Consider the following 10,872-nt stretch of genomic DNA (forward strand, 5'->3'; position numbering starts at 1 on the left):
GCACCTGCTCACCCTCTCCCGCTGCTTTTGTCCCCGATGGGCACTGCTGACTCCCTTCTGGAGGGAGATGCTTGCTCACCACGTCCCGCTCAGCTCCCTGCGCCACCACGTTTCTGTATCCCCATGTCACGGCTTGGCCGGTGCCTGCTCCCACGGGGTGACCCATGCACAAGGCAGGTGACACCCCAAAAAAGCCGCATTTTCCCTGCGGTCAGCCACCTGCTTGGGAAAGCACTCCCTGAAAAACGTGGCGTTGGCTGGGGCCGGTGGGAGAAGGCTGGGGTCTGACCCAGCCAGCCCTCTCCTGGGTTCCTAAAAATACTGAGTGTGCTTTCAGGACGGGCTTCAAATCCCCGCTTCCTGCAGCTGGCACGCGCCGATAAGGCGCTGCTCAGGGGCTAACGGGCACATCCTAACCTCTGCCGCAAGCTCCGGCATCCCCCCCCCCCCCAGCCCAGACCTCCCCTGGGAGAAAATCCCCGTAAATGGCATCTCTGGGGCTCGGGGGAGACTTCCTCATTCCTGCAGGATGACCGGCAGCCATAAAACCCATTGTATGCATATGGGGCACTTCTTTACCCTTTCAGACGGGTGGGAGCGCACCTCGGGGAGCGGCGGGGTGCCCTCCCTGCCATCCTCACCCTCTGGGGGTGGACACGCGGGTTCCCGGTGCGAGCAAGCACTAATAGGGTCGCAGAGAGACAGGGACGAGTTGGAGGAAGAAATAACTGTCTTGAGCCGGGCTCAGGTGCTCAGGGAGCATCCCACGGCGAAGCACCATCGCTGTGCATCTGGGGAATTTTGTAGCATGGAAATAGGAGAGGTTCATCTGGAGGGGGAACATCATCATCATCAGTGGGACCGCTGCTGCCAGCACGAGTCTGCCCCGAGCTGGGCCGGGGGATGCTCGGGACACCCCGATCCCAGTTGCAGACGGAGCTTTCCCTCTCCTGCCCCCGTGCTCCCCGCGGGGACCCAGCGCGCTGCCGGAGCGGAGCGTCCCTGCCCGAGGCGGCCGTGCCGCAGCAGAGCGTCTGTTCAAACATGCCCAGAGCCAGTTACCCATCAGCACAGGCCCCCGCTGCCTGGAAAATCGCCCCGGGAGCTCCCGGCTGCCGCTCCCAGCCAGGCGGAGGCCAAATCCTGACTTTTGCTCCCTCTGCTCCCGCACGGCCGCGACCTCTCCGTCCCTGGCGTGGTCCAGGCTGGGTTTGAGGGGGGACGAGTGATTTGCAGCCGGATCTGCTCCCTCCCCGGTGGGGAGCTTCCTTCCTGCTGCTCCCTCCCCCTTGGGGGCACCCTCACCCTGCACCGACCCCAGCAAGACCCCAAAATTGCCCTGTGCAACCCTTTTGCCTATGGGGGGAGAGGGGAAGCCAAGCCAGGCCACCGCCCCAGCCAGAGGCTTGGGTTTAACCTCACTGGGGCAGAGGATGACCCCAAATCCTCTTTATCCACAGATAAATCCTCCCTGTCCTTGGGGAGCCCCCAGAGCTGGGGGTTTCTGGGGGATGGGGACGGGGATGGGGACTGGGGAGCAGGGACTGGGACGGGGACGGGACCTTCCCCCGGGAGCAGCAGCTCGGCTTTTTCCTGCAGAGCCACCTTTGTCATGCAAGCTGCGGGGTGGGTGATTGCTTTCAGGATTACTCTGCCAACGGTTTTTTTTTTTTTTTTTTTTGCACAACGGTTTTTATCACCGATGCCTTTTACAATGTTTACCAGAGGGGGGGAAAAAAAAAAAAAATCCACGCCTTTCGAGCGTCCCTGCCTGCCCCGCGCTCCCAGCAGCGCTGCCTGCCCCGCTCCGTCTGCGGACAAGGGTCTGTGAAATTGCCACCAATATAATTATCAAGTGTTGTTTTTACATCCTCCTCTCGCCACTGTGCTGCTAGACTTTGGCCTCGACCTGCATTTCACCCGCCTGTCCCCGCGCCGGGGGGGCCCGGGGGAAGCTCCCCAGCCCGGCACCCCCTCCGGCACCCCAAAGCGCCCCAAAAGCAGGGGAGGTGGGGAAGGGAAGGGGCAAGGCGTGCCGTGGGGGAATTGGGGCGATGTGGAGGGGCAGCAGAGGTAGCTGAGCCCACAGCTTGGCTTTCCTGGAGCACGGGCGCAGCGGGGCTCGCTGGCTAACCTGTAACCAAACGTCGCCAGCTGTAAAACCGTCGGCACGCTCGCACCGGCTTCCCCGGGCGTCCGCCCTCCCCTGGGAAGGAGGAAGAGCAAAGGCGAATTGAAATGAGAAGTAACTGTTTGACAAAGCGCCCTGCCAAGGGAAGGGGAGGTTGGGACGCGCTCGCTTTCTGCCGCCTTCACGAGAGCAGAGGGCTCTTTGCCTGGCTTTTCTTTTTTCATTCATTCAAATCGCTTCTCCAGCCTGCACACACGCAAGCCCTCGGCTGCTCTACCTCTTAATTACAGAGCGGGGACGTGAAACCTTTAACACATTTACCTTTTTTTTTTTCCCCCCCCCTGTGTTTTTCTAGACTTTGCGTACTAACACTGCAACACCCCCTACCCAGCAGATTCCGCAGAAAACCATCCTGCCTGCCCAGGTAGGCTGCACCTGAACAATGTCCACGTTGCTGCAATCACATCTGTTGGTGTTGGGGGGGGGGGATAATTACATTTCTTAGAAGGGAAATGCTATCACGGTGAGAAAAAAGTGCCTACGACACGGTCATGATAATTCCGCTGCTGTTATCAGTGCTGCTATAATAGGAAAAGCGACGCTAACGGCAGCAGGGCAGCACGCTCCCCTTTTCTGCTGCCTCTTCTGCGCCGTACCCGAGGCTCCCCGCTGGCAACACGCACGCAGGGGAGGGGGCACGGGGCCGGTGCGGCTCCCACCGGCGGCGCCGGGAACCCTCCCGGGCTTCACGGAGCAGAGGGGAAGGTGTTTTGGGTTGGGTTTGGGCTTTTTGTCTCCTTTCCGGCTGTTTCGGCGGGGCACTGCGGGCGCGTGCAAACGCTCGCCTGCACGTGCATGCCCACCGCGTTGGGAGGAAGGGAGGTTCTGCAAAGAGGGGAGGGCGGCTGGGGACTCACAGCCTCGCCAAAACCCCTGGAAAGCTTTGTGAAAACCCGCCTTTGGGGTTGCCACTTACATGGTGGTTTTTTTTTTGTTTGATTTATTCCTTGAAGGGAGAGAGGGAACCAGGGGGCTGTGAATCAAACCTGGAAATGGTTTCGGTTCCAACTCTACATCCGCCCCTGCCGTATTTCACAGGGCTTTCCTTGGGATTTACGGTGACTGCTGGCCTGCTCGGGCAAGCCACAAGCGAGCGCCCCTTTGCGTGGGTTCCCTGGTGGCGAGGCGAGGGTTGAGCTGATGCTGCCGCCCCGTCCCCCGGCGGGACGCTGCTCGGCGCTCTCGCGGTGGTGCCACCACGCCTTCACGCACAGCTCGGCGAGATCTCCTCCACGCCTGTCGGCATGGGACCGCAAATTAGCAGGGAAGCCTTCCTGACACAGAAACTGCCGTGCAGCCTCACTGGGGAGACTGGCAGACGCCTATGTAAGAGGGGAAGGGAGGGGGCGAATGAGGCACGGGGATTGCACAAGCGTCGTTTTCTTAGGAAACCAGGATAAAAATGCCCCCTAAGCATTGGCTTCAGACGTGTTATCCAAGATAACTGTCGAGATCTGAGCTGTTTGCCCAGGGGGAAAATGGCCTTTAGCTTTTCACAGTCTCCGCTGCATGTGAGTAAACCCTTTACTGACTGATCTGCAATCCCTTCCCCGCGAGATGACGCGTGCCGCTATGCCCAGGCTAGCAAAGGAGGAGTGGAGACACAGGAAACACAACATCAAAGACGGGCACGGACATAACACACCAGGAACCTTCCATTAGCAACCACGGTGTTTATTTGAGGAAACCTCATGTGGAGAGAAGCCAGTAGAGCCAGCAAAAAAAAAAAAATAGGCCCTCCTAAACCACGTTTCCCTCAGCACTGGCTCAACCTCTATCTCACTCCCTGCTCAAGCGTATCAGCGATGTGGCTTGACTCCTTGCAAGAAGCCACCAGCAGCTTGCCAGTCACACACGCTCCATTGGCCCCACAAGTCCTGTGAGACATCTCTGCGATGGGCTGTGGGTAGTTAAGATTGCATTTGCTGTGGGGAACTCTGAAATCTCCTTTTTTTTCCCCCCCTTTTGCTAATTGCCAGCTAAAAAGGCTTTCCCCAGCGTTATCACTGTCGGGCACCCCTGCCTCTCCCTCCTGCGCCACCCCCATTCTGTCTCTGCAGCACGCCCTGGCTGTGTGCACACTGCCAGGCTGCACGATCCAGCTGAAAAACACTCCTGCAGGAAAAGGAAAGGGGGCTTTTCCACGCAGTTGCCAGACCCAGTTGCCAGCCTGGTCCACAGCTGGGTTTTCCACTGGGTCACCTCCTCAGTGGGCCTTCCCCGAGCACAGAAAGGACAACCACCAGAACAGGAGAGCAGGACCACAGCAGACTGAACCCAGGGAAGGTGAGCACTGTGGCAATCCCTGGTCCTCGGGAGGGATGGAAGGAGAACGGGAACACCTTAAGCCAGAACTCCCTTGTGAAACCACAGCCTGAACATTCCCCGTCTGGGGTTTTAGCCCCTCAAGTGATTAATGCCAGGCTTGGGCAGAGGCACTTGGCTGCCAGCTGGGGTGAGCCCTTCCACGGTGCCAAGGGCGCTACACGCTGGCTCACATCCGCTGTGCATCTGGCTCGACCCAGTTCTTGGCACTCCAGTGGCATTGGCTGCGCTACAAGCACTTATGCATAAGTCTTAATAACAGTAAACACACTGATGTGAGCAAAACTATTATACTAAATTGAAATGTTATCATTCCCATTAATTTCACCTTTCATTTTAATCACATTTGTTCAGCAGACAGATGAAGAAGATTATAACGAGGAAGGGTTGGCTTCACACATTTGGTTTTCCTCTTCTGCTCAGGACTGGGCTGGGGATGTGACATGGCTGCCTCCGCGCAGCAAAGGTTCCCATTAATGTTCCCGAAGCTGACTGCAGTGCAGCATTGCCAAGCTCTGCCTGGAAGTATCTGAGCCTGTTTTACAGCTAGGGACTGTGGTACCTGCTGAAGTTGAAAATCTTTGTACCCACAATCCTGCCTGACAGAGAGCAGCAGCAAATGCCTGGAAAAAAAAAAAAAAAAAACACACATAGGAAAGAAGTCAGCGATAAGACTACGCCTTTCACAACAAACCTTCCACCTGACGGTTCACTTGTGGTTTACAGAATTCACGAGCTGAAAGCAACATCTTGACAGCAATGGTGGTCCACAAATTTGCCTGGATCCTTTCTGAATCTGTAGATAAGCTCAGCTTCTGCAGCACGTGGGGCTGACTTCCACCATTTGCTCATACATCATGTGAAAAAAACTTATTTTTTGGGTAAGCTTGCTATCCATATCCACATACCTGGCTACCACGGTAGTGCGGGGAAGGGTGAATGGCTATTCTCTGACCTCCTTCAGGAGTTTGCAAAGCTCATGAGATATCCCACCTCCCTGCTAGACATCCCTTTGCTTGGTAAATTCACGAGTGTCACCCATGTACCGAAAGGGTTGTTAGGCGTTGGAATGGGCTGCCCGGGGAAGTGGTTGAGTCACCATCCCTGGAGGTCTTTAAGAGACGTTTAGATGTAGAGCTTAGTGATAAGGTTTAGTGGTTTAGTGGAGGACTTGTTAGTGTTAGGTCAGAGGTTGGACTCGGTGATCTTGGAGGTCCCTTCCGACCTAGATGATTCTGTGATATTGCTGCCCTGTACCTCTATTTGCTTGTTTGGGTTGTTACACAGCAGATAGCGACTGCTCACATGTTCCTCGCTCTTTGGGAGCAAGCCTCTTGTCAGCTCAACAGCAGCCAGAGAGACTTTTGTGTGCTACAGAGTAAAAGCGCCCTGAAAAACGGAGCCTGAAGCCCTCCATCTGAAGCACATCTGACCACGCTGAATCGAGACCGCTCCCGGCAGCCATCTGCGGCTCTCACACAGGAGCAGCGGGAGCACGGACTCGTGCGTGCGAGGCGCTGGGACGCTGCGGTGAGGAGGTGCCAGGGCAGAGCCCCCGGGGAGAGGCAGGCTGCCGTCGTCGGAGCGCGGCGATGTGCCGGGCCGGGGGCCACACGCGGCGCAGCGCGGGGAGGCCGAACAATGGCGGAGCCGCTCTCCCCAGCTGCTCGCCCTGCGCAGCTCGGCTTTTCTGGGCGAGGGAAGCGCAGGACTGGAGGTCTGCGTGCCATAACAGCAAAAAAAACCAAAACAAAACAAAAAAAACCCACCCTTCTCGGGCTCAGAAAAAAACTCCTTTTGTTTGCTTTTCAGACCAGCGGCCCAGCTGGCCGCGCTCCCTCCCTCAGCGGGGCCATTTCCAGCCGCCCGCGGCGACAACGGGCGGGAAGAGGCGGCCGCCATTTTGCGACACCCCCCCCCAAACCCGATCCCTCCCCCCCCCGGGCCGCCGCTCGGCGCTCGATTGCTCACGCCTGGCTCGATGCGCTCGGCGCTCGGCCTGGCCGCGCCTCCCCCCCACCCCCACCGCCACCCCCCCACAACGGCCGCCAACGGCCGCTCGCGCGCCCGGCCCGGCCCGGCCCGGCTGTGGTAACGGCGGCGGCGATGTCGAGGAGCTCCCGGGCGGTGCTGGCCGTCACCGCGCTCCTCTCCGCCGCCACCGTGGCGGCCGTGCACGTCCAGCAGCGGCGGGAGCAGGAGGTGAGCGGGGCCGCCGGGACGGGGGGGGGCGGGGGAGGGAGGAGGGGAGGGGAGGGGGGAGCCAGGCCACGCCCCCGCAGAACAGGCCACGCCCCCGCAGTGCAGGCCACGCCCACACGACCCAGTAACCACGCCCACCGTGCTCGGGGCCCCGCCCATCACCTGCAGGCAGGAGGGGGCGTGGCTCCGCCTCGCTGGCCCCGCCCCCGCCCTGTAGCCCCGCCCCCCGGGTCTCCCCCCCGGCACCTCCGGCGGTGTCCCTCAGTGTCCCCCTCTGGTGAGGCGGGCGCGTGGGGTGCGGGAGAGCCCCGCAGACAAGTCTCAGGTGTGGTGGTGGGCAGTCTGCAGGCAAATCCGACCCAGGGCAATCAATGCAGAACGGACAAGCTGCACGTGGCAGAATCTGGGGCAACGAGCCGGTCTCAGCTCTGCCAGTGAACCAACCGAGTGCCAATATGAGGGCATGCATCTGGTTTAAACATCTAGGGAAACACACGCCACAAAATCTTACGTTAAATATCTTTTACTGAAGGTCTGAAGTAGTCAGGAGCTACAAGCCCCACAGTTCAACTTGCCAATCCACACCACAGCTCAGGTGCCTGTTGCTGTGCCATCCGTAATGACAAGATTACATTTTATCCTACAGACATTGCCTCTGTCAGCACTTAAGAACAAGGGATCTTGGAGGACGATGAGGCTGACCTGAGAAGGAAAGAGGTGCTTTAGGTTGGATATTAGGAAGAACTTCTTTACCGAAAGGGTTGTTAGGCGTTGGAATGGGCTGCCCAGGGAAGCGGTTCAGTCACCATTCCTGGACATCTTTAAGAGACGTTTAGATGTGGAGCTTAGTGATATGGTTTAGTGGAGGACTTGGTAGTGTTAGGTCAGAGGTTGGACTCGGTGATCTTGGAGGTCTCTTCCAACCTAGATGATTCTGTGATTCTGTGCTGCAGAAGCTGGAAAACGTGCCAAGTATCCTAGGCACAGCAAGAAGAGGAAGACTGGTCTCCTTGGCATGGCAATGGGAACAGCTCTGCAGCTGCCGGAGCTGGCGTACATGCTCAGATTTTTGCAGGTGGTTGTTGGTTAACTCATCCCACCTGCCTTGAGCCACTGAGGGCCTGGCAGGAGCACATGCTAGATGCTCGGCTGAAAATACAGCCAAAAGAGATGGGAGCTGTACATTTGGCGCATGTTGTGCCACAGGACAATCAACTCTCTGGAAAAAATCACTCTTGGGTGTTTCAGCCAGACACTTAAAATTAATTTTGACCTTAACCTTTGGCTAATCTCTCTACTTCATCTCATGGACTACACTGAATTAACATTTACCAAGCATCACTATTCTAAAGAGGTAACAGGCGTAGAAAAGTCCTCAAGGAAATAAGTCGCTCTACCATCCAAGCAGGATCTGCTTATCACGAAGTACACAATGCCACGGGCAACAGGCTAAACAAGTAATGTGAAACCAAACGCTGAGTGCCTGATCAGGATCCATCCTGACCACGGTGCCCTGGTGTGTAGGGACTGCATCGTAACTCAAACCACGGGTAAACGAAGGGCACAACTCCAAGTCTGTAATCTGCATTCCTCCAGCATATAAAATGTCTTTAATAAGAAGAGTGGTGGATCTGCCAATGAACTGATACGGTTGATGCTCTCTGGTTGATTCTTGTATTTCTAACGATATCAGGAAGCAAATAGGGACTTGCAGCTCTTCTGCAAGCTTCTGTCTGGGTAAATGCTACCTCTACCAAATGCTGGCTAATTTATCAACAGCAATGGGCAACTTTCTCCCCATGGGTCTGTTGTAATACATTTTCCCACAACTAGAAGCAGACGTTACTGTGGGTAGGCAATCTTTTGCTGCCTGCAGATAAGCAGTTTTGCTGAGTTTCCTAGAGATGAAAGGGTCAAAGGATCCAGTTGGTCAGTGGAAAACCTTTTTGGGCTTTTGGGGACCAAAAAAAAATTTTTTTTTTTGAATAGGTGACTGAAAATGTTGTCCCTTGCCACAAAAAAAATTAACTTATTGTTTTCTATCCATCCTAATACCCAGGTGTGGGCACAGCCTCTAAATGCCAGGAAGGGAAAAAGAATTGCGTGGCTACAGGCAAGCTCCCATATCTTGCGCCGTGCAGCCTGCTTGGGTGTATCTTCCCTCCCAAGAACCCCCTCTTCTCCCAAAATGTACATCTGACGCGTTCAGAGGTGCCTGAGCTGTATATTTGGGGATGGATTAGCAAAACCTCTAGAATTAGAAGTGATCTCCCCAGCAGCTGAATGTGATGCAGATTATGTATTTGCAGGGATACGAGCATTCCTCAAGATGCTGCTGCTGCAGAAGCAAAGCCAAAATGCTCAGTTTTATGTTACCAGCAATCAGTTTAAACTTGATGTGAAATGCTATTCAGAAAGCCTAAGGCTCAAAGCTTATATTTTTATAAATGAAATCTGAGATTTTATAATTCTTAATCTTCAAGTCAGGGAATAATGGCATCCGGTTTAAGGAACACAGTTGTTTAGGTAATGCAACGGAAATAAGTACTGCGGATGTTCTGCCCTCATGCATAATATTTTCTGACAAGCTTATGACTATTGCTTTGACATCCAGTAAGTGTCTGAACACGTAAAAGCGTGCTGCCCGCCCCAGGAGCCCAAGCCGAGCTGAGAAGGACGCCTCGCACGGCCTCAGAAGTGCTGCGGGAGTGGGTGGGTGCCTGCACCTGGAGCCCACCGAGGTCGCTTTGTGTTCCTCTGCAGAAGCAGGCCCAGCTGCTGTCACCTGCACAAGGTGCCCAACCAGTTAAACCCTCAATGTGGTCTCCTTTCCTCCCAGAGTTACTGTCAGTCTTGGCATCTCCATCCCGTGTCTTAATCTCACCTTCCCTCCATTTATATCCCTCTGCTGCCTTGCCCGCTCCCAGACGCGTACATCCGCAGTACGAAGAGCTGGTTCCCAGCTGGTCCCTCCCCTCCTTTCCCCCATCCCAGTCCCTGTCACTAGTTTTGGTTTCACTCATTTTGCGTTCACCTGGTGAGACGTGAAGGTTGAGCATTTCACCTAGCTAGCTGAGTAAGAAAGCCTTCCAGGTAGCAGAGACAGACAAGTATAAGGAGGAAACAAAGACTAACGAGGGTTTTCTTAGGGTTTTTTACATTCCTTTGGTGGCTTACCCATCTGTGTGCAAACCACCAGTCTGTGTTGCACATTTTATTTATGGTGAACATTTTTGGTAAAGGGTATGTATATCTTTTGAATGAAGTACCGTGATTTTTCAAGAGCTTGGCAGAGGGACTTGGCTGTGGGACTTTTTATACCTTCCTTGCAGCAAGAGTTTATCAGCCTTTTTGTTTGTTTCTTTGTTTTTTAAAGAGTAGGACATAAGCAGAAAGAAGCAGATGAAGACAAATAGCAGTTTTCCTTAAGATTATTTTCAGTTTGCCACCAAATTCTCTCCAAGCAGAGGTACGGGTTTTGGAGGTACAAGGCTGTTACAGGGCGTGTGCATCCTGCGCAGCGTGGGAGCTACTAGTGCAAAGCATTTCTTTGCTCAATGTCTCTTCTGCTCAGAAAATGCACCCATCTGAAGTGAGTACAAACAAAGTGGGTTTGGTGCAGTCCGGTCAACACCAGGTGCCAGCTCCCGTAGTTTTAGATTCAAAGGACGTTAAGTGGTGTGGCTGCAGGAGGTGGCAGAGGACTAAGGTTTGCAGGGGCAGCAGGGCATGGTGAGAACTTCTGCAGGAGGGAACGGAGCCGGGGTGGGGTTGGTCGCGCTCGCCACCAAACAGGCTTGATGAAATAAACCCTGTCCCTTGTGCTTTCAGAGGCTGCACAGAGGAGTTCTCAGAGATCTGGAGCGACAACATCAGAAGAAGGAAAATATTCGCCTGTTAGAAGAGCAGATTGCTTTGACAAAGCAGCTTAAAGAAGAAAGAGACAAGATGCTCATGGAGAAGGGCTCCCAGCAGTCCTAGGCAGGACCTGAGGCATTAGAGTAACTACTCTCAAGTGTTTCAGTAAACAGAGACCATTCCTGAAAGGCTTTCTTTCAGACACATTATATTCCTGTTCCAAAAGCCATAGAGCATACACAAAATATTTCTTCCACTCGTATTGCTTGTGGACACCTGGCTGGTACCTCCAGCGT

At 54.9% G+C, this 10,872-nt stretch overlaps 1 protein-coding gene across 1 annotated transcript; it reads left to right on the forward strand.

Moving 5' to 3' along the window:
• Positions 1-6,518: 6,518 nt before the first annotated feature.
• Positions 6,519-10,702, forward strand: PET117 (PET117 cytochrome c oxidase chaperone). The gene is made up of 2 exons (XM_066993542.1): positions 6,519-6,718; positions 10,550-10,702. The coding sequence occupies exons 1-2, from the start codon at positions 6,623-6,625 to the stop codon at positions 10,697-10,699; spliced, it is 246 nt and encodes an 81-aa protein (XP_066849643.1). The 5' UTR covers positions 6,519-6,622; the 3' UTR covers positions 10,700-10,702.
• The last annotated feature ends 170 nt before the right edge of the window (positions 10,703-10,872 follow it).

Source organism: Anser cygnoides, chromosome 3, assembly GCF_040182565.1.
Source record: "Anser cygnoides isolate HZ-2024a breed goose chromosome 3, Taihu_goose_T2T_genome, whole genome shotgun sequence".
NCBI lineage: Eukaryota > Metazoa > Chordata > Aves > Anseriformes > Anatidae > Anser > Anser cygnoides.